We start from the raw sequence: 24,182 nt of genomic DNA on the forward strand, positions 1-24,182 counted from the left end.
AGCGGTAACAGCTTAATTTCACTCCGAGACGTGCATAGCTTCTTGCTTCATTATAAAATGCCATTCTAACATGGCTAACTTTTTAAATATTTAATATAAAGGCAAATCCAGAAGACATCCTTATCTCATTTAAGGCTTGTCCCCTTTGCATATTTATGAGTGACCTAAAGCATTTGCAGAGCTGATCAGAACTGAAAAGAAGTGGTGCAAACGATGCTAAAAGCATCAAAACTACAAAAAGATACCACCGTGGGTGCTGATTTCTTAATCTGTTGTGAAAGTTGTAACACTGTAATGGTCATAACTGTCCACTTGGGCAAGGTCACAGAGCCACAGCGCACCAGTGGCTATGTGAACCCGTGTCAGGAGTGCTGATGAGTCTTGCAACGTTTCCAAAACTGTCTGCCGTCGTCTATTCAGCTGCCTGACAATGCTGCTATCTACATTAATGCACCGCTGGAGGCTAAGGGCAACCTCGGACTCAGTGTGTAGGTCAAGCTAACGTGGGCACCCCCAGACTGGTCAACGACTGGATAAAGTCTCGGAAATTTGACATATTTTCGCCTACCTGGGACTGTATGTTGGCCCCAACCTGCCCCCCTTGGTACGAGTCCCCATTGAGGGACTGCACACTCATGAACAAGTCTCCGGAGTTTGACATGTTAAAAGAGCCAGCAGAACCTGAGAATACAGAGAGGCATGGAGGAAGACAGAAAGCATAGGGAGAAAGAGAAGAAAGGCACAGAGAAAGGAGTTAAAATGATCATGCTCAAGCAAAACAGCATTCAGTTGGTTAGTCTGAGAGGATGGGACAGAGCTGAGTAAACCTTACGGCTTCCTTGTTTTTAGGTCTTTGTCACTGTAAATGTTTCAGATAATCAAAACAGCTATAATATCACAGATTAACCACGTAGATCCCCCCACCCCAAAAAAGCTATCCAGACCAACCTAGCCCTGTGTGGAAAAATTAATAAAACGGATTACTGACTACGGCATGTGTGGCAGCAACGACTATTGTCCAGCATTTGTAATTATCCGGCAGTAGTAGTTTGAATGGGATTGAATGTAAACTGTGGGTGTTTGGCACAATAAAAGCATAGAAAATTGTGTTTTCAAAATGTTTATAAAAACTTTCAAATAATGTCAACAAAAAGTTGAAGTACATAGATATCCCCTGAGAGAGGATTAAAATCTCAAGAGATAAAAAAAAATTAAATAAAATCTTGAGGGGACTTCCAGGGATTTTCATATTACCCCCTATTATTTTTCAAATGTTTAAAATGACTTTTATTTTTTGCAACCTTTCTTACTGTTTTGTAAAAAGCATAATTAGATCTATCTTATGAAATGGCTAAATATGTAAAAAAAAAAAAAATATATATATATATATATATATATACATATATATATATATATATATTTCATAAGTTAATTTAAATAAATTTTCAGGTGATTTTCAGGAGAAAACTCAGAAATAAATGTTGTTTGATATGTCCAATTAGGCTGAAATGACGGACTTTGATCGTTTTACTTTTTCAGTTTTTCTGTGTAACTTTGCTAATCGGAGACTAAAGAAGCCATATAATTGTATGCCTTGTTCAGCATTAAACATCACAAAACATCTTTTTGCTTATTTTGAGCTCTTTGTGCACCAGCCAACCTAAAAGTGACTGCAGTGACTCCTAAAACCATAAATACATATTTTACTCAAAGATTCCTCCCATTTGTGTGTGTGATGTTGAACCCCTCTTAAATGTCATTCACGCCTCATCTGTTCTCTAATTACTTTCTATGGACGTGCTTCTCTTTTAGCTGACTTCACGTTGTCAGGTTTTATTTGAGTGATTTTGTGATTCTGGCAGTAATCTGGCCGTTGAACTCAATGTAGTTAACGGCAGTTATTAAATACTTTTCGGAACAGAGCCAGGTTGGTTTATTTACCTTTGTTGACCATTAATAAATAAAATCATCATTGGAAAACTGCATTTAACTGTGATTAAAAAAAAAAAAAACAACAAACAAAAAACGGCAGAACAAATCTTTAACAGCACCGCAGATAAGAAATCTTTTTCAACAAAATTGCCCACGACAGGCGCTGTAGGTCAGTAGGTAACGAAAAACATCCACCAACAACAACAACGAGACAGATCGTCATTGCTAAACTGTTTAAGTTAAAACAAGGCTTCCAGATTATATTACTGTTAAATGTCTATGCTGCTAGTGTTTCATTAAGGAAGTAATAATTGATGTGCAGGAAGACCCAAAGAATCTTCTTCGTTCTTTAATGGACCCCAGCTCCCCAGATGTAAAGAGAGCATCAGGTAACTTGATTTCAACGCCCGGTCCTAATCCAATACAGTTGCAAAGTCTCTATATGACAAAAGACTCCGCTTGCCCTTAGAGCGGCTTAATGGCATACATGAGGTCAACCGGACAGGAGGCAGGAAAAAATTAACGTCCACGAGACCGAGAGGTCAATAACGCAGCGAGGGAGACAGAAAATGAGACAGACTGTAAAGGCAGCGCAGAATGAGAAGTGTTGCAATGACAGACAAGGAAGCCAAGGCGAATCTGGGTTAGTTAAGGAGAGAAGAGCCACTGCGTCAGTCTAAACAGAAGCAAAGACCCGAAGCCTTGAGCTGTGGCTCCAGTGTGAGAGCATAAACTCTGTGCATCCGCATTCTCTCCCATACGTAGCAGAACAGACTTGCAACTCAGCAGCACTTCCTTTTTCGCTAAAGCTAAATACTGTGAAATGTGACACCGAAGCTCACCTGCTGAGTTGGGAGTTGACGGCGAGTTGGCCTGACTGCCGTGAGCCGACACACTGGTGGCGTTGACGGCGGTCCGGGCTGCGTACATGTTGGCCTCTTCTTGGAACTTGCCAATGTTTTTCTTGTATCGGATTCTCTTATTCCCAAACCAGTTCGATACCTGTTACGACGGCAGAGAGCGCCGGTGAAAGTGCCGAAAGTTAACTTGAAATATTAAAAACTCTCCTTATCTTCGTGTTCTAAAAATAAATTACAGGAGCAGTTTTGTCGAAAATATAATTTGATACAATGTCATCATCTGATACAGAATTAGATAATAAAACATGTGAACTTGTAGATGCATTCAAAACAAAGTAACATCATCCTGATCCATTTATTTTGATCACTATTTGCTTATAAAAAAATACACTGTCCATATTTCCAAAAAGTTAAATATGCAAACTAAAATAATTTAATTATTTTTCAAAGTATCTTAATTTAATTCTTTTTTTTCTTGGTCACAAGTAAACAGGTCATTCTGATAACATTTCCTAAACAGAATAAAACATTGTAGTCATCAACTCTGCTGCTATAAATACAAATTGTTAAATCTGAATTACTTCCCCCCCCCCCCCCAGGAGTAAATTCAGCTTAAAACTAACAGCAGTCCACAGCAGCATTATGATTCCAACATGAAAGGAAATTGCTTTATGTTCTTCAGGAAAATGTCCTAAGTCACGTAGATGAGGCGTCTCTGGTTACCTGCGACACGGTGATGCCGCACTTCTTGGCCAGCTCTTCTTTTGCCTCCTCGCTTGGGTAGGGGTTACTGAGGTGGGAGTAAAAGTACTCGTTCAGGATCTCTGTCGCCTGTTTGTTGAAGTTCCTCCTCTTTCGTCTGGAAAGAAATGAGAATAAATGTGAGAAAACGTGGAAGGATATCTGTTTTACAAATTAGTTAGCCATTTGCACTCACTTATACCGTCTTCCTCGTAGAAACTTCTCATTTCTCAGTGTGTCTGCGCTTAGCAGTGTTTATTTACCCTTCGGTGCACTTTCTTTATGTCTAACTCTATGTAATTTCCCTTTGGGATTAATAAAGTGTGACTGATAGATATGAATTTGGACATAATTTTATTAAATACATTGGCTATAGTTTGCCTTGGAAAGTGCTTTATGGTGACATTAGCTGCCATTTGGAATCGCATAAATGAACTAATTTGGAAAAATGAAGAAAAAAAGGAGAGAAAAAGTAATCTATCGATAAATGTAAAGCTAGAAATAAACCCATATTATTGCCGAAGCCCTTCAAAAATACATATTCCATTAGAAAATAGGAGCAGGCTTTGCTGTACTAAACCATGATGACACACACAGACCTGGCGTCAAGAAAGCGTGAGCGCAGGATCATGACGGCCTCGCAAGTGCTCTGCTTCAGCTGCATCTGAATGGAGCTGAATTTGCGGTGGATGATGCTGACCATGCGCTCAATCTCCTTGGGCGAGATGGGTCGTGTTCGAGACTGCTCCCTCAGCAGGTTCATCACATGGGTGGTGAACTCATTGCACGCCTGAACGAACAGACAGACAGGATTCATAAGAGAAATAACTATCACAGAGGCTCGACAGCTTCAGACAGAACAAAGGGGTGAAATTGGATTCTGGAGAGGCTGCGCGGTCGCCTGGCCGGCCCCCGAATTCACGCGGGCAGCGCTGACGGTGAAACAGCAGTGGTGTTAGAGGCAATAAGAATAGTCTAAATTAAAGCAGCAGACACAGCGCCACGTTTCGAGGCAAACAAATGTGGCAGCGGAGTCATACGGCGGAGGCAGTAATACTTGTGGTGCTCTGAATATTAAAAGCACTTCTCTTCAATGGAAGAGAAGATGTGACAAGGGAGGAGAAATGTAAAATGACAGCAGGCTTTCAGTCCCGTTCACGTTCAAGAGGTTTAAACTGTCTCCCGCTCTTCTCACTCCATCTTTCCGTCTACCTCTGTCTGTGTCTGAATCAGTCACTGGATATGACTGCATTCGGAGTCGAGGTGTCTGTTGCTTGTCAACACCAGGGTTACGTCAGTCAAAGTGATCCGGCGAGCAGCCGTTCTGCTCGCACACACACGCGGCAAGACACTACTCACTCATACCAACGCAGGGTGTACATAGCGCGGTGACACAAAAATGCTCAGGTGTATATCGACTGTGACAGTTAGCGATGACTAGCCTTCCTCGGAGAAGATGACAAAACCCGAAACGCTTTGACTTCCAAGGGAATGACAAGAACGTTACAGTCTTTGGAGGAGAGCTGGTGTGTGACTGATATAATGGCTGCTTGCCTGCTAAAGATAGCGTCGCTAAAAGCTTGGCTTGTCATGAGTTGTCCTGCGAGTTCTCATTTCAAAAGCATCCCACTGTTATACAGAGAAGATGAGCTCCACAGAGCATCCATTGTTTACGTGAACTATCCCTTTAGATCCGAAGGTGGGACTTTTGTCCCGGCCTACAGCACAGAAAGAGGGGAGACCGGTTTTGGATACTGCAACAGTTACAGGACTTGCCACGCCGAATGCCCTCTCGTCAAGTAAAAATGTGTAAAAAGCCTTGAAATAATGTACGCTATGTTATTACAGTAGCTGGAAGTTGCAGCATGTGTGTTTTTTTCCCGTCGGCAGACACACAAGGTTTCTGCCAGTTTCAGACAAATAAATGTAACTTTTAAAGAACTTTCAAAGATGACTATAATTTAAATGAAAGACAGACTGTGCCATAATTGCTTCCTTACAGATGTCTTCTGTTTTTCTTTTGCTACATTCAAATGTTTAAGCAAATTCTCTGTTCTTGCAAGGGACGAAGAAAATCCAATTGCTCTCTGAACATAACTAAACATAACACAACTTGTAACTGACAATGTGTTTTTCACATCACCGTAGAATATTTTTCACAAATGATTCCAGAAATGTTCCCTCCTGGATGAACTGTTGTTGCTATGTTGAAGTAATTTTACACAAACAGTGATTTCTGGGAAGGTTCCCTACATGTTTTCTCCATTTGTGGACAATGCTTTAACCTACTTCACGCTGTCAGACGGGTATTATTTAAATGATTCATTCTCTTGGATGTTGCTCATGAAACTGAGTCACAGTTAATGTAATAATGTTTAGACATGACCTGTGCCAGTTTGGTTTGAAATCACTATTTGGAAACAGAATTTTGTATTTCATTGAAGTTATCGCTGAGATTAAAAGTACTTTGACGGCTTAAGTGTGACAAAAGAAGCCGTAACAGAAGGAATCTGAAAGCAACTACATTTTAATGATGATTGCCAATCTAAGTTGGAATTTTTTCATCGCTGACATCAAACTCGCAGGATTTTCCTGAATTTAACCAATCTATAATGGATTCCTACAGTGTACACAGTATAACTTCGTAATTGCATTACTATTCAGGTCTCTCATTTTAAGTCCAATTTTGTTAAATTCACACCTTCTCAAGACGAAGCAATTGGTAGTGGATAATGTACCTTGAAAGTTTTGATTTTAATTGCCTGTATATACCATTTTTAGCCCGTGAGGCAATTTCAGCAGCAGATTTCTTTCACACGTTTAGCCTTCCTGTGTGAGGAAGGCTAAACGTGTGATAAATGCTGTTGGCAGGGCTAATTGCTTCATGTCTTCACAAGGTTTGTACTTGTATTACACAATAAAAACACCCTAATACATTAGTCATAGCTAAAAATCAGTCAAGGAAAAGAAAGTCAGTGGACGAAGAGCCATTTTTCCATTGTCTGCATCCACCTGTCTATGCAGGGTCGGGGGTCGGGGGGTGTTGCCTAGCTCCAAGGACTGCAGAGACACACAGCCATGCACACACACACACACGCAATCACAATAGGGTTTTTAGACTCTGGGAGGGAGCCAGACTACCTGAAGAGAACCCACCACAAACATTGGACTCTGTGTGTGTGTGTGTATATATATATATATATATATATATATATATATATATATATATATATATATATATATATATATATATATATATATATATATATATATATAGTGCATTTGCTCCAACCACCTGGTGTCCTCTAAAGTTAACGAAAGCTGCCGGATTTGGTATATTTTTAGGTTCTAAGACTTTGTCTTCACTTTTTGCCCCTACGAATATCGAGGCAAGTTGACCAACAGTCACATAGCAAAAAAGGTCAAAGTAAATGATCCATAACATGTTATATGTAATTATGTTTAGTACAGGGTTTCCTCTATCCATTTAGATAATGCTTCAGATGTTTTAACATTTTACACTCGTACGGATATGAAAGAAGAACATAAATCTTCCCTTCTACAAAAAAAAGTCTTTTGTTTAGTAAAAGGGAGATTGGATACATTTGTTTCTTTTTAATGAGTGCAGTAAAGACTTAAATATTTATGCAATAATCACTGTGTTTATCTATAGCAGAAGATTCTTCCTTCCATTGCTTTCAAAACTGATGCAATACTAGAGTTTGTTATACTGCCATTACATCTGAGACGTTTCAAAAAAAAAAAAAATGTATGACGAACCTTCAAACGTTACATCACGACATTAATTTTGTATCTGCTTCAGAGGCTAAGAATAAAAGTTTAAATTAACAAGTTCTTACCAAGATTGGGAGGCTATTTTTCTATAAATGGATTAAAGCATCATCAACATGGTAGATAATCTTATTACCTGAAGCTTACATGCTTGTTTATTACCTTAAGTGAAGAGAGCAAATGATATCTGATGTGTTAATGTGATTCTCTCCAGAATATATGTAGTAAAAACTGCTAACATGTTGAAGTAAAACAGCAGCACAAATGAAAATGCAGTGAGTCTGAAAGGCCTTTCAGGATGAGTGAACCCTTGTTGTGTTTTCATCACGTAATAAAGACTGAGATCACTGTTTCCCACCTGTTCGTACTTCTCCAGCTCCGTGTGGTAGATTTGTCGGATCTGAGACAGCTTGGCCCGGTAGTCGGAGTGCTCTGCAGAGTTATCTGCACCGACGCCGCCGGTGGCCGCGGCAGCGGCAGCCGCGGCCGCAGACCCGCCACCTTTCTCCGGTCCGGCCACACCCTCTGCCAGAAGCATGTTGTCCAGTCGCATCAGCTGGGGATCTGGAGGCTCCTCCTCCTGGGCGCCGCGGATACTGAGCACTGCAGAGGACAGACACGACGAACATGACTTTAAACACACATCTTTAACTGAACTACAAGACTTTTACGCACATAAAAAAGAAGAAGAATAAAAAAAACTGTCCCTGCTGTTGCAAGCTCCAGGCTGAACTTGCTGAAATATGACTGTCATTATTAAAGTTCAAGCCTGTGCTATAAAAATCTGCAGCTTCAGAGTCTGCAAGACCATAAAAAGGAGAAAATTTCATCAATTCGATCTATAAATTCATTTAAAATGAACACAACCCTTTAACGAGAGCTCATCTTTTTCTCTCTGTATGTACACTCTACATTTAGTCTTCAGCCGATGGGGTTTTTAGCAGAAAACACATTAACACGGCATGCATGATGCCTTGTAGTTCATTAAAAGGATATAGCTATATTAGAGTAAGGAAGACAGGATTAAATAACTGCAAAACATGATATAAGTATTAAAAGGTAAACCGCAAGAGCAGAGTGGAAAACAGTTTAAACTTAATCAGAAGCCATTAAGGTAATCTTACTCAGTTATCAAATACTGATTCTCTTAAGTTATGAGATGTAATAGATTTTCATGAGATATAAAGTCTCAAATCACTTTGGAAAATCACTTAAGAAAATCTACATCTGTTAGGAAATGCGCGCGGTGGCTGCTGCTTTTGTAAGCCAAGCTAACTGGAGTAAATGATAAAATAGGAAGCTAACGGCAGTATAAAATGTGATTTTTATTATTTTTTAGCAAACCCCTGGTTAGTGCAATCCCCTGCTTGCAGTTTGACACTGCCTCTCTTCATGTAAACAAACATATTTTTATGCTATTTACTCCTGTTTATTATCTCATGCAGAAGTCCCTTAAAATGGCAGGTTTTGTTGTTTATCTTTTTTTTTTTAACTATATCACAAATTGTTTCTGATTAGAAAAACAGACCTCTATTTCTACGATGATCTGAAGAGCACTTTTTTTTGTCTCCAAGGAAACCTGGTGTAGCAGTTTATTTACAAATCGTTTTGAACAAAAGGTAAATGTGGCTCAAACTAAAACGCACCGCGATTAATATGGCTCCTCAATTTCTTGCGAACAACAACAAGGTACAGACACGGTCCTATTTATCTGCACGTTTTAAGCAGGCAGGTGTTCCACCACCTCTGTGGAAATTGTTGCTGTCCTGCCTGTTTCAGCCACCAGAAGGCTCCCTCGGTAAAGAAGCCAAGCATCCTCCTTTCCTCTGAGACGCAGAAAACAGCCGACCAGGTGCAGCCCTCCATTCCAGCCACTGTCTTCAAGGACAAAGACGCCACACTTTTTAACAATGCAGCTCTCCCGGTGCCAGAGTACACTCCGCATGTCTCCTGTCTGATGTGTGCAGACAGTGAGGGTGAATGGCAGGATGTGTGACAGAGCAGCAGAGCCATATTGCAGTTGAACAGGCTCAGGTCGCGGCGACGGCTCCTTTGTAAGGAGGATGTAAGGCTCGGTCGCCCTGTGACCTTTCTGCCGAGCAGGGGGTCCAGATGGATTCCAGGGCCGGCACGGGGAGCTCCCACCTCTTTTCATCTCGCCAACCGCCCCCCCTCCTCCTTTTTCTCCTTTCCCTCCCTTTTTTTCTCCTCCAGCAATAACATCATCCATTCCCATCAGCTCCGAAACGTGAGCAAGCTCCGCTCAAGAGGCAAATGTCAATGGCCATCAGACGGCTGGAAAAGGTCAGGAGTTCAGATGGGGAGCAGACGCGTGTGTGGGGAGGCGTGTGTGTGTGTGTGTGTGTTTGCGTGCACGACGGTAGATGGATATCTGGAAATTTTTCATGTGAATCACACCGGCGGGAAATTATAACACTCGCCAATTTGATTCTGACAAAACAGTCACAGCATCCCAACCAGAGGGGGAATCTAATGAGCCTAAGAGTGATTTATTCATTCCCTCCAACTCCCTGAGTGCACAACTAAAAGCATGAAATGGATTAAATAAATACAATTAATAAGGAAAATCAAACAATCCACTGTGCTGTGGCATAATTACCCTAACCACAGCCATCAGCTTTATTTATTCCTGTTCAGTAATAGCAATGAAATCGATTAGACCTCAATGCCAGTCGGAGTGCTTCGCTGTGAACTTTGCAACCACGGACTATACATTAACGTAATCACCTGACAGTGGGAAGTGGCCTCTATTACTATAAATCATGTACGGCACAATAACACCAAAAACCTTTAATACACATTTTATAGTCTATTGTCGCGACGAAGAGGAGGAAGGGGTGGGGAGGGGGCTCTCTTACTTCATCAGTCTCTGATTAGTATCTATAAAAGGAAGATGGCCATCATCTCATCTTGATCATTACTGACAGGCTTAATTGAACAATGAGAGGACACAATTCCCCTCTCCATCACCAACCTCCCCACCCCCTTACCTCGCTTTTTCTCTCCTTTTCATTTGCGCTACGCTCTTGTTAAATTCCTTTTTTAGAGATGTGGGCCGCCAAACCCAAAAAACGGCAGAAGCGTTAACAAAAAAAAAAAGAAAGAAACATAAACAGCTCCGGAGCGGCTTCCTGAATAATAAATGGGCCTCTAAGAATAAGCCTTTTGTTTATTTACTGATAAAATTAATTCGTGGCTCGTGTCCACTGCTGCCTGTTTGCAAACAACAGGCACAGCCGGGGCGTAGTGTTAAGATTGTAAATAAACACAGCGATCATGGCACCCACTCGTAAAGGGGGGAGTCGAGGCGCGCCGGACGCATACAGGCAAATAGAAAACACGTTACCCAGATATGTGGTTCTGAACAAATGGCATTTTCTGTGCCTTGTGAGGATACTTATAACCCTTAAAGTCTTGCAGGTTTTGTCATTACAATCACAAACCTCAAGGCGTTTTCTAATAAAGTCTGAAAAGTGTGGCGTGCCTCTTTAACTCTGGTAGGCCTGAATGAAATGCAGTGTAACAAAAGTGGTTTTAGAAGTCACCTAAATAGTAGTCAGAGTCCTCTTGTCTCAGTATAAATCGTACAACGACTAAGTTAAGGTTAAAGTTGTGGAGAAATTTTAATGGCGCAACTGGCAAAGGAGCTGCACAGATCCACAACTAAGGTGGGAGATTGTGTCAAGTTTAATTGTGCACTTAGCATCTGGCCTCAAGAAAGCCACAGCGACCAGAAGAACGCCAATGCTGAAAGAAAGCAAGAAGAAGAATCTTGTGAAAGGAAGAGTTGTGGCTTGAGTGCAAAACGCCATGTGTGGTGGAAAACTAAGACTTCCCATCATTCTAAGCACACATTCAAACATGGCTAGTACATGGGAGCGTCATCATGTCATGATGCGGGGCAACTGGCCAGAGCTTATAGGGAGATGGATGGGGAGATATGAAAGGGAAACCAGAAAGAACAAATGGTAAAGATTTCAAAAAAACTTGTGACTGTGGGGGAAGGACAATAACTCTCAACTTATAATCACACCTTCATGTCATACAATGGTCTAGCCAAAGTCTTGACCTCAATCCAAAACAAAATTGGTGGCAGACTTGATGCTCTCCATCCAATTTGGCTGAGAATAAACTATTAGTTAAAAACTGGCCACAATTTCAGTCTCAGTCACAGATAAAGAGTTAATCTACAACGCTACTGACTCAGGAGGTTGAATACAAAAGCTTTTCAAGGTTTCATTTTCCCAAAAAAAAAAGACAAAAGAAAAACTGAAACCCATGACTTACTGTCCTCCACCTTAAAATCACGTGCAGCGTTTTGGTGGCACATCATAAAAAAATCCTAACAAAATACAGTTTGGAGTTGTGATGTAACGAAACATAAGTTGTAAAAGTATGTTGTTTTTGCAAGGAATTGACAAATCGCCCTGAGCCCACATGTGGCTCTGAGAGCATGTTTAAATAAAAACATGTTTAATTGATGACGCTGAAGCATTCTGTCACAATTACGCAGATTTAAAATCAAACAAGGCAGGAGTGATGTCCCTGACAGCCTTGATGAAAGTTTATCCCCTCTGCCTCTAACTGGCAGCAAAACACTGGACTGGATCCATTTCCCATCAATAAAGTAATGCAATACACTCTGCAGGCCTGTGGTGCAGATATGTGTGTGTTTGCGTGTCCTTTCTTATCCACATCACATGACCCCAGAGAGGACCAGGCAGTGGCTGCGCTCCCTATTGATTGTGTGGGCACACGTCATCTAGGGTTTCAGCAGTTAATAAATCAGGCCCGCTCCTGACACAAATCTCTGAGTGTGTGCGTGTTTCTCTGTGTGGGCCTGTCACAGAGCAGTCAGCAGGAGCGAAAGCGACAGCCACATGATAATGTAACATCACCACCATTCATCCCTGCCACACAGCATTCTGAGACAAAACAACAACAACCTGGGAACCAGAAAAAAAAAAAAGAAAAAAAGAAAAAAAAAAGCAGCGTGATTTACAGCAGACATGACAAGTATCACTAATACAAACCCCGTCCCCTCCTCCGGCTCCTTCCAGGAGTTCAGCTCCTGTCCTCATCTGCATTCGATACAGTCCCCCCCCAAAAAAAACCCGCAGCCTTCATCAGAAGCAGCAACGTGCAGCTGACCGACAAAGTGGCGACAACCTGCAGATTCTGTTCACAGCACCGAGAACGCCAACCAAGCTACTGTTAATATAGTTTATGTCAAATATCAAAGTTTACAGAAATTTTGAGCTCTTGATTTTTATCATGCACAGCTGAGAAATATATATTTAAATAGTAGCATCAGTTTGGTATTTTAAAGCTTGAAGATTTCTTCACAAACAGACAAGAAAAAGACAGATTTTATTTCTATTCTAAGTGAAAAGCCCGTGGACTGCGCAGACATTTTCTGGTTAACAGTATCAGGGTTTTAAAAAGCTACAGATCAGTTTCAACAACACAAACTTTTCCAGTGTCCCAAACACCAATGCAAACCAAGAGCAAAACGCACAAATACAGAAATTAATGAGACGTTCAAGAAACGTTCTAATCATTTGCTCTGTGGAAAAAAAAAAAAAAAAAAATCTGTTTCTGAAGCAAAGGAAAAAATACTGATTTTTATCTCCTAGGTGTGCTGACCTTGCAGGAATAAAACCAATAACATCAAGACAGAACAATGTGATGCTTGGAAGGTGTCACAATTATAATGAAATGCTTGATAGCTCTAACTGAAAAAAATAAATAAATAAATGAAAGCCATACTGCTATAATTTTATGACAGTAAAATTGGTGGGCTTCAACATATTAAGATTTGTGGTTATTTTAACAATATGGAATTCATCTTAGTCAAGGTGTGAACTAAATGTAGGATACCCTTAAAAAATACCCCCCAAAGGAATGTAAATATAAAACCAGTAGCAGACCTTCACTCAGTCAAACCAAAAGTTTGTTTTTCTACTTTAATGCCTTCTCAGGGAATTCAGTTTTAAAAGCATTTTAAGGGGAAAAAAAAACTATTAAATTGTAAACAAGGCAGGACTTTAGGGACAAATGACAGAAATATGCTGTATTTCTCTTCTGCTATTGAAACACAACAAATAAAGAACAAAAGAAAAAACAGACACCTAAAACCGCTTTCCATTTTTCAACTTATTTACATACAGACTGCTTGTGACATAAAGATATTCTAACTACTAAACAATCAAAAACCTTTTAGAAAACATTGTTAAGACCCAAAATGCTCCTCCCGTCACAAGGTAATGGGAAGCTGTGCAGCTTCAGTGCGCGAGGGCACAGTCGTAAAGTACCTCTAAAGCAGCTTTATGTTTTATCAGCCATCTGAGTATCATGTGCAGAAAGGGGCCAGAGTTGAAGTGTTGTATCTGACACTGTGGTGAGGGGATGGGGATTACCAAGGACAAGGGGAAAAAAAAAAAGCACCAAAGAAATAGTAGAGAGACAGGCCTAGACGAGGAGATGTGGACGGTACAGGCTGGGAGGGAGGAGAGGGTGATGGAGGGAGAATGAAAGGCGAAAAATAGAAATGGAATAGGAAAGCGAGGTGTCAATTAAAAAAATGAACCCCGATGCATTTGGGAGGTGACAGCTGGTGGGAGAAGAGCTGACAGGCGTCACATTAGGCGGATTTGGTGGCCGCTCCCCTCATTCCCTCCTTTTTTTTTATTTTTTTAGTCCTGCTTTCCCTCTGTCTCTTTCCCTTTCTGGCTTTCTCCGACTGGCGATCGTCGGTTTCTCATGCGACAGCGGCGGCGGCGGCAGCAAGCAAGGGGAAGAACTCAGCTTGGTGTTTTTCAGAACAAGTTCCCCCTGCAGCTACTCTTAATAACGGTAATTATCGTCATCATCTGAGGCTTAAGCAGGCCAGTTTGAGGCCTGAGGGGCTGGCCTGATAATGAGGCAGCCAGCGCCAGAGGAGAAGACCATTCAGAGCACCGCCCCGCCACCAACGCCAAACACCCCCTTTTAAAAGCCTTCATTAAAATAATTCATTATTCAAAACGGGCAATACATTAGCCCCCGGCAGTCGGTCTTTCTAAAGGTGTCTTAAAATATATACATCTCATTGATTGAATCAAACTCATGCTCTGCTAGTACAGTTTCTACCAGCTTCAGGCTGTGCTGGGAACAGCAGTGGCTCAATAACTGAGGAGCTGAGGAGTAGTCACGAGCTTGGAGGCTGCAAGCAGAGACACAAAGACATCCCAGCAGAGAGAGAGAGAGGAAGAAAGAGAGAGTGTGTCACTGTGTAAAGGCAAACACTAAATACACAAAGGACTGCTAACACTCTCCTTTAAGACCTGGAGAAGGCTTAGTAGTGATTCACAGTCCAAGCATAATTTTTATGCATGTTTTATTTGCACGCGACAGTGGAGGACAGCAATTTTGACAAATTTTAATCTGAAACAATCCTTTTACAAAATGGACAGGTGCGTAAACACAGGGATTAATCTTTGCTCAGACTTGTTCTGGTTGGTCTATGGGCTGCCCTTCTAGTTGTACTCAGAGGAAATATTTATATTCATTATTTTGAAAGATAGATACAAATAAATTAATGATAACCACCAACAGCTAAAAAATGAGTTTTTGAAGTTTACACATATTGCATTTGTTTCATCAGAAACGTCTCAAAAGACAGGCATCTGGGAAAAAACTCCCTGTTTGACCTGAAGAAGGTGACAATGGAGCAGAAGCGAGTGTTAACTTCTACCAATGCATTTATCTCTGAAGTCAGAACTGCAAATTGATATTGAACACAACACAGTTGTGCATCCGTTCCAGTTATGGAAAGCAGTCAGATTTGTCCATTGATACGTTCAGTGACTGAATACTATTAGCAAACAGGCGAATGTCAAAGTATTTCTTTGCATTTTGTTTTGTCCGATACGTTCACTAAAGGAAGTTGTGCAGCATTGTGTGGGAGAAATTGTCTAAAATAAGAATAAACAGTTTTTACTTCAGACATTTTTACGTTTTATGTAGCAGAGTTTGTAGCACTGCTGCCTTGCAGCAAGAAGGTCCTGGGTTCGAATCCTGGGCCTGGAGTCTGAAGTTTGTATGATCTCTCAGTGCATGTGTGTGTTCTCACTATGTAATCCAGCTTCCTCCCACTAACCAAAAACACTAGTGTTGAGTTAATTGGTTATTTGGTGGACTGGTTAGGTAGGAGTTTGTTTGCAGGGCTAATGATTTGAAGTTGGCTGGAAGCATTGTTCTAGAACAACAACTCTTCAAAGTCAACTTTGAGTTTCATCACTCAGAAATTTGCGCTTATTAAAATCAGAAGATGAAACAGCTAACAAATGATTTCTCTGCTCTGCTGCCATTTACATCTGTGTCTATTCCTGATACCTTTTATTTCCATATTTCCTTTAGACCTTAGCCGGTATGATACATTTTACAGCATTGTTCTTGAAGGACAGTCGTTTTTAAGACTTCACTAAAAAAGGTGCAAAAAAGGGACACGTACCGCAGGGAAGAGCAGTTTCATTTGTTTTCAAACTGGACAAAAACAAAACCTCAGTAGAACCCAGCGAACATCTGGCTTTTGTTTGTTCCAAGGTTGAAGCACTGTACAATAGTCTTGGGTGTTTAACGGCTCATGGAAATATGACACCCAGGTGGACATGGGCATTTTTTTTCTTTTTCTGCTATCAGGAACAAAAATGGTCGGGTGGACACAATCAAGTTTTTCTGTGTTCTTCTGCATCTTAGTTGTAATGTCCACCTGCTTTTACTAAAGGCTTAATTCACGAAACGCTAAAATTCTACCCTTTAAAAAAAAAAAATCCACATACTTTAAAATTTGAAAGTGATTTTTAAATATCAGTTTAGGTCCGACCTAATCAAAGAGCCAAACTGGTAGAAACTTATCTAAATTGATTAACACAGATTATTGACAGTTTACTAGCACTAAATCCCTTCGTATGTTCAGAAAATAAATGCCAGCCCAAAGTCAAACGACAGCCAGCATAAGGATGCTGTCCTGGACAACAGTTGGTAAGGATGTGATGTGTGAAGTGTTGGGAGCCCAGAGGACATTGCCTCTGATAGTTAATGTCCTGCCCTAACTGTTGTCCGACAAGTCGTCCCCACGCAGCAGGACAAACCGTGAAACAAGAGGTCCGATAAAACAAACCCCCCTCGAGTCCCCTCGGTGTGTGTTCCTGCGCGTGGCACATTTCATAAGGCCCCGCTCTTTGACTGTTGATGAGTTTATGCGAAGGTAATTAACAGTAATTAATCCTTAATTACAGCAATTAGCAGAGTCGCAGTAAATTAAGCTACATCTGGAGGCACGGCGCAGGGGCTACGTGAGAAGGGGTGGGCTTTTCGTCAAGCGAGGAGGCAGAGGCTACGTGACGGAAGCAGGCCGGGTCTGCCTGGGATGTTACAAGTTGCCGTCCCTGCTATAAGGTGATCTGCTGGGACTTATGCTACACATGGGTAGCTGATGGCGGCATCAGCTACCCATGTGATGGGGGTAGCTGATAAACATATAGAGCAGATAGAGAGAATTAGGTTCATTGCTGAACAGAATTGCTCCATCTCGGGGAGAGGCTCCCTTAAGCTAGCACGCAAGGACATCTGCCATATGGCCGCTCATAGACAGCAGAGCTTGTAGTTCTGCTTCACTGTGCTCAGTTTCACTCGACAACATGTGAACATGAATTCCACACGGCCATCAACAGAGAGCAAATGTGGCTCCCTCTGTTTTATAAAACTCTCATTACAATACCTGGTAAAAGTATTCATGATCCTGAAAGTTTTTTTTTTCTTATCATTATTTTGTCATGATGAAACTCCAAACTTTTGTATAAGTTGTTGGGTTTTTATGTGGCAGCCCAACAGAAAGTATGTAAAACTATGATTTACTTATTTATTTTTTTGAATTGCTAAAATCTGAAAAGTGTGGCATGGATGTGTTGAAACTCCTGATTCAATACTTTGTAACCCCAACTTTAGCAGCAATTACAGCTGCAGGTTTTGCATGGTTCAATTGTCCATTTTTCTTTACAGGCAACTCAACTCAAGCTCAAACAGATAGAACAGATTGCGTAAACAATCAGCAATTTTCAAGTTTTGCCACAGATTACCGGATTTAGGTCTACTATGATCTAAAACCCATGCTGTTGTTATGACTCTATGTTTACTCTTATTTATACGGTGAAGCTGAACTTCAGTTCCAAGTCTTTCACAGCCTGTAATCTTCCAGGACTTCCCTGTCTTTAGCTCCATCCATCCTCCCATCTACTATGATCAGCCTCTTGGACTTGCTGAAGGAAAACAGCCCCCACAGCGTGATGCGGCCATCGACAGGTTTTCACCACACATAATAGCATTTTGTGACACTTTGGTCTCCTTTGAGCAGAGTATCTTGTTCCACAGTATCTTGTTTGCTTGCGGAAAACTACATGTACGACTTATGGCTGTCTTCTTGGAAACCATAAAAGTTAGATTTGTGGTGTCAACTCATACATTTCCTGTAAATAAATTCTCCCACCTAAGCTAGGAAAAAAAAAAAGTTCACAGGTTTAATGATTTTGTAAGGCACTGTATTTATAGAACAATGCAGTGAAACGTTGAGGCCTGGTGGGCAGAGTTCATTAAGAGTCTTATTATTAAATCTGTAGTATTTCCTACTAGTAAGGAAGGCTCTGAATGGCTACTTAGATTATCCTGAGATGCATCTTATATCCACTGGGAGCAATATCTTCCACGATGACGATGCTTCTCTCCGTAACGCACAAGTGGTCACTGAGTGCTTTAAAATGGCACGATAATGATGTTAGCCAACCGACATCTGTAAATAGATATGATCCTGCTTTCCTTTCTATATATAGAAAGAACTGAAACTGAGAATCTATGAGTCCATGCATTACCCATGCGTCAAGATGTCAAAGGAAGGAACATCTGACCCGGTTACTACAACTAATAGAAACCCTCGGCTGTTATAAATGTTAATATTTGTTCTTCTTTCAGAAGTATGTCTTAAAGGTCTGATACGTTAACTACTGTCACCCTTTACAGCTAGATTGAATCGCAGCCACACTCCATAAAACTACAAAGGAGACTTTTGTAGTCCTATGACAAACTGCAGCAAAGCTAATATATGTTAGCACATTGTTTAGCAGCGTAGTGGGTCTTGCAAAATTATTTTTTTTAGGACAAAGGTTAAATCTGCAGGAGCAACAAAGTGCAGAAAGGACAACTTTGAGGTACTTGACCTGAGTTTCTACGTAACACAGGCACATTTAGGCGTTTAACCATTTGTTTCAAACTACAGCAAAACAAGTTAAGAATTTTATTTACTCACTACATTTTAAATCCAAAATATCAAGCGCATTTTACTAATTAATTGAACAGGATTTCAAGAGGTTGTTAAACTGCCATAATCTCAGCCCACAAGCATCTCAAAATGATGCTCAGGCATTAAAATGTCAATAAAGAAAAGCACAGTGGGTGTTATTACTCATAATTAATTATTTTATGCTTTAGACTTCATGTATATTCTGTTTCTGCACCTTAAAATTATGTTCCAATTATGATGCGAGAGCTCTCATGTGTTCAGTGAACTTACTGGTCCATCGCTGCAGTCAGGAGCTATTTTCGTCAATTAATCTTTCCTTTAATCTTAATTGACCAGCAATTGGTTCTTAGATAAAACATCAGACAGTTAAACACATTTCAGTGTTTGTATTATCTAACAAGCAGATTTTTTTTTTTACTTTTAAATTCCAGAAGTAAGCATTTACTGTGAATTTTATGTTATTTTATGGATTTATTTTTTGACTAAAAAATTGGGCTGTACTTAAAAAGCAGTAGTTATTTTGCAAATGCAAAATAATACTCAGCCCAAATACTCAGCCGAATACTTTGTAGGACAACTAGAAGTAGGTTAACTTATAAGGTAAATTATATTTAGGTTACCCAATAAAAGGTAAGCTGAATATAAAGTAAGCTTTGGTATGCAAGTCCTTGCCTTTCCATTTAGATTATTAAACTTCAACACCTTGTTAGGGCATTTGGTAAGGTTTGAAAGAGCAAGAAAAAGTCCTGTTTAGAAACTGTGTTAAATATACCCTTCTCCATTACAAATAAACTTGTAATGGATAAAGTGACAAACATTTTTATTTAACGTTCCATAGATAATAAAACTGGCAATGGTTGTGGTACATAGCCATAGCTGGACACACTGAGATCATCCCATTTTCAACATTTATGATGTTGCCATGTAAGGTATTGAGCATTCTAGACTAATTGCAGATTCACAAGAGCACAGCTTGTGAAATTTGGTCCCTTTAGTTTGTTGTATAAAAAAATTCCTAAATACAGCATATAACTTTAGTGGTTGATTGCCATTCTAGACCCAGTTGATCCTTTTGTCTAGAGATTAAACATGTAGCATATTGTCTCATGTTTGAGTTTTAAATTGTGGTGGATTCTTTTAACAACTCAGAAGCCAAAACACTGTTGGGTGAAATGGATTCAAGCAAATCAGACATATATCTAGTATATACTGTATAGACCAATGTGAAAACTGCAATGAATAAGCAAAATAAGAAAAATGGAAGTCAAACACTTTTTCTCTTAAGCATCGAGAACTAAATCTATTTAAGACGTTCTAAGGCAACAAAATTGGATTAAACACATTTTTAAAACTTTTCAAGAATCCTTACCCACAGGGTTTCTGGAAATGAGCTATCATATCAAACTAACCTGAGGTGATTCTAAACCCGCTAAAAGAACTTGTACATCAACCTAATCAACAGTGTTGAGCAAAGCATAAATGTCTTCAATTTGTCATCAAGAACTAAAGTGTCTTGTCAAAGTGTGTCTTCTTGCAGGTAGACTGGCTAAGTGTTTAAAAGGTTACAAAGTGGCATAAACGTGGTTACTCTTGAGAGATTTACTTCAGCAAAAAAAAAAAAAGAAAAAAGAAAAAAAAATCATCTCCGAGCTTTTACGATGGAGCTTACTGTCAAGAAAAAATAAGTCAGACTGGTTTAGCTCTGCTAGAGAGTCTTGTGTTATTTATATGTTTTCACAATGAGAAAAATTCCTGAGTTGTGCTAGAGAAAAACACACTAAAGATGATCAGTTTGCTTCATAAAAGTAATGCAAGCAATCAAAGCCTTGGACATTTGTTTTGCTTATGACCTGGGGACATGAAGAGTTCTTACTTTAAGAAAAAATATGGGGTAAGCAATTTGCTTAAGCAAACAAAGAATGGAAAAGACAAACAAATTCAGTTTTTTTTACTCCGTCACACCTGTCCTGATGCAGAAATAATGCAAATAAAATTCAACTAGAGATTGCCACAGGGTGAGAATAAGTTCAGGGGAACAGTGTGTGAATGCAAAGGTGTGTTGCCTCTGTGTTTGTTGGAGGTGGGGCAACGAGTTAGAGTTGTAAGAATGAATATGACGATGCAGAGCCTGCAGGCAAGAGAGTGAGATGTGGAGAAAAACAGTTGCAGAAAGCGCGAGTGTGTTTACAGCAGAGGTAGTGGTCCAAGCAGTCTAAGTGGCCTGGCTGGCAGGCCTACCACTCTACTAGCGGATAAAGCCTAAGTCATTAATCACAAGCCTATGGGATCGTCCCACTGTAGCAGAATACTAGGTCAGAGGGAGCTCCTGCTGTCAATCAGCACTAAAATTGTGTGTGTGTGTGTGTGTGTGTGGGTGGGTGTGTGAGAGAGTCTGAACGGTGTGGAGCTGTAAGTGGGGGAATATGTTTTTGATGAGAATGTGTCATTCTGCCTCCAGCGTAAAAAAAAAAAAAAGGCGCATAGCGGTGAAGAATTAATGCATTAATGCATGCACCAGTGTGCAAGTGCTAGATGCCATTTACATGAACACCCCATGAAGTCATCCGCTGGAAATGAAAGCAGAATTTTCTGCCCTGAAAGCTGAAGCTTACAGACAATAAAGACACTGCAGCTGTGTTGCAGAAGAACGTACTGATATACTAGCCAGACAGTCTCGTGCACTGGGAGCAAACGCCTCAAACCGATATGTCCCATCCGAATGTATGACACACGTGTGACAGAAGGCTGTCGAGTTCAAGTTCAAACATTGTTGACGTGCCGTGAGAGGTCAAAATTAAAATCACTTTTTTCTGCTACAGGGGTGTGCAAGAAACCACTACAAGTCCCTTCCAATGTTTTAAAAAGCTTCAGTTTCATAAAACCGATCAAATCTTCAGACATAGCTTTCTTATTAACCCTGTCGCCATATTGTGGATCTATTTGCCTTTCATTTAAATGTTTTGGGAAGACACAGCACCATAGTAAAATAATAATGCCCCAATTTCCTTCCTACACTGTGGTTTGCATATTTTGACGGCCAGCAAAGCCAAACTCCCCGAAACTTTTTCTAGCAGCTTGGAATAAATGCTTTGTGTTCCAGATCTGTGTCATACTCTGATAGAATCAACACAAATACCATTCAAATAACACAGCAGTGACCTGATAGCAGCACTTAATCTCACGCCACTATGAAGACGCTTTACTCTCCTCAGGATGATCGATGCCTAAAAACCACAAGTGAAACGGATGGCATCATTTACTGTGTGATTGATTTAGCTAATTATCTGACTTGGGAGCACTCACAGAGCATTCAAATTTAATTCATAGATTGCCAGTTGATCCTTTAATATGAAAACAAAAATTAGATAATAGGGGGTGACGTAACAGGAAAGTAACCTACAAGGTCATGACACAGCAGAACCACATCACGGATTCAGAACGGGAGAGAATAAATAAAGAAATTAAAAAAAATCACACAAGATTTGTCTGTCTTTTAAGGCAAGTCCTGTCTTTAAAAAAAAAAAAAAAAACAGGACCTGTTTTTTAAGACTCCTTTATTTTTCTCATGTCTAGACATATTTATCAAAACGCCAACAACGGAAAACAACTGCAAGAAAGCAAATATAAAGACATTATAAATTTTCCATTACAATAAAGACAAATAAGGTTGGTTTGAAGTATTTCTGGTTGTGAAAACCATAATTCTTTAAAAAATAATAATAAGAAAGCCATGTCCTAGTGTTGTTTCATAAAGGGCAAAATGACTTGGGTATGATATTCTGTGCAATAAACATTTAAAAACTACAACTGAGTTGCACAGCTGTTTATTCAAACATTTTGCTCTTTGTATTAAAATGAAAATAATAATAAGAAACCTAAGTGTAATAACCTATGCATTATTTTGCAGCATTATAAGCGATTGCTGGTTTGCGGTTTTGATCAGGTTATGCACAGTTTGTTCCAGACTTTTGTGCTAACAGTGATTCTATGAAACTGTGGTATCTAAATTTGATTACAGTAACATTTAATTTCCCTTTTGGGTCAATAAGGTATGTTTTAATTTGAACTGAACTGAATAAAACTATTATATACGGTTAGAATCTTACAATAAACCACAGCTTTCTGTCTTTAAAAAGGCTTAACAAATGAAAAAAAGAGAGCAGGTTCAGTGCTGTGGGTCAGTCAGCGCAAGTATTACGTCCAGGCTTTAGACAGAAATGTTCAACTGGGAGCACAAAAAGCAGGTGTCACTACTGAGCTCTGTCTGTAATGACACACATGTGCAGACAGGCAGCATGTGTATCATTGCAGCTTGGTGAGCTTTTGGTTTTCTGTGCTAAGACTCTGCACTCGACTCAGACAACATGCAGCACTCGTGTTGATCCCGGGCTCAGCTGTGTCTATATAATGAGGTGTGCAAAAGAAGAGCAAGGATGTCCTTGTCTGAACGGATTGATAGATCAGCATACTGGACGCCATGCATTCAGAACATACAGTATCCAGTATCTATGTAATTATATTGTAGGGAAGACACTTTACTTCTGAGCGATATTTCCACTGTTTGACTGGCTCCTTTAGTGCAGATGGCATGGCAAGACTGTGACTTGGAAAGCTCTGTTACTGTCTGCAGCAGTGAGAAAATACGGTAGCGATGGAAACAGCATTAAATGCTTTTTTTTTTTTTTTTTTCCCCAGCTTTATTTGGATGTCTACTTAATCCAGCACTGCTACAGAGAAAGAAATAAGAACCTGAAGACAGGAATGACAGCCTAAACACCAAAATATTCATTTTCTCTATGACTGTACTGTAATGTGATTTGTATGTTAAAGCTGCTGTCTTTCCATAGCAGAACGTTAACTGTTTTGTTTAGTACGTCAACAGGAAGTCACAAGTTAACAGTTATTTAAAACACAAATTAACCTAATGAATGAATGACGCATCTCTTAAATTGCACAAAGAAGTTGGAGTTTTGCATGTAACACTTACTTTTTACATGTTGCATACATGTCCCCTGAGCTTATGTTGTTTTTTTTCTCCCCCAACATTGTTGTTTTTTTTGTTTTTTTTTGACACTGCACGTAAACTATTATTTTAAAAGTCACTGTGAATATGTTGGTGCTGATTCACTTTTGAAATGAATGGTATCTTCTCGACACTGTTCCATTAAGAGCCAATGAGTAGTGCATGACTAATAGTGGTACTGTGGACACATTGTTCCACTTAAGCTGTGGATCTAATGATAGACTGCATTGCTCTATGAGATGATCTAAGCTCGGAAATGTGTGATATAACCTAACCCAGCTTTAAACTTCTCCACAGCTTTCTTCCCGATCTATGTTCTGCGTTCCTTGGTTTGCTTGTCCACTAATGTTTTCTATCTTTCTTCACAGAATGGCCAAATTTATGCTGAATTACACACATGTGGGCAGTCTTTGGCAATTTTGTGATTTATGAAGTAATTTGGTTGCACTGGATTTTATTTTGAGGTCACAGACTAAAA

The 24,182-nt window shown here is 39.9% G+C and overlaps 1 protein-coding gene across 5 annotated transcripts in view; it reads right to left on the minus strand.

Annotated features, from left to right (window-relative positions):
• The window catches only part of pbx1a (pre-B-cell leukemia homeobox 1a), a 65,615-nt gene that overhangs the window by 6,269 nt on the left and 35,164 nt on the right, over positions 1-24,182 (minus strand). For 3 of the 5 annotated variants that reach the window (XM_015005686.2, XM_015005687.2, XM_088014592.1), the window contains exons 3-7: positions 7,684-7,928; positions 4,133-4,323; positions 3,516-3,651; positions 2,775-2,934; positions 569-681 (exon numbers count right to left, since the gene is read on the minus strand). In XM_015005686.2, the coding sequence (XP_014861172.1) occupies positions 569-681; positions 2,775-2,934; positions 3,516-3,651; positions 4,133-4,323; positions 7,684-7,928 (845 nt within the window). The remainder of the gene's footprint in view (positions 1-568; positions 682-2,774; positions 2,935-3,515; positions 3,652-4,132; positions 4,324-7,683; positions 7,929-24,182) is intronic. The other 2 variants (XR_015765807.1, XM_088014593.1) reach the window with 1 other exon arrangement.

This window comes from Poecilia mexicana, unplaced genomic scaffold, assembly GCF_051168715.1.
Source record: "Poecilia mexicana isolate PSO_F unplaced genomic scaffold, ASM5116871v1 scaffold_17, whole genome shotgun sequence".
Lineage (NCBI taxonomy): Eukaryota > Metazoa > Chordata > Actinopteri > Cyprinodontiformes > Poeciliidae > Poecilia > Poecilia mexicana.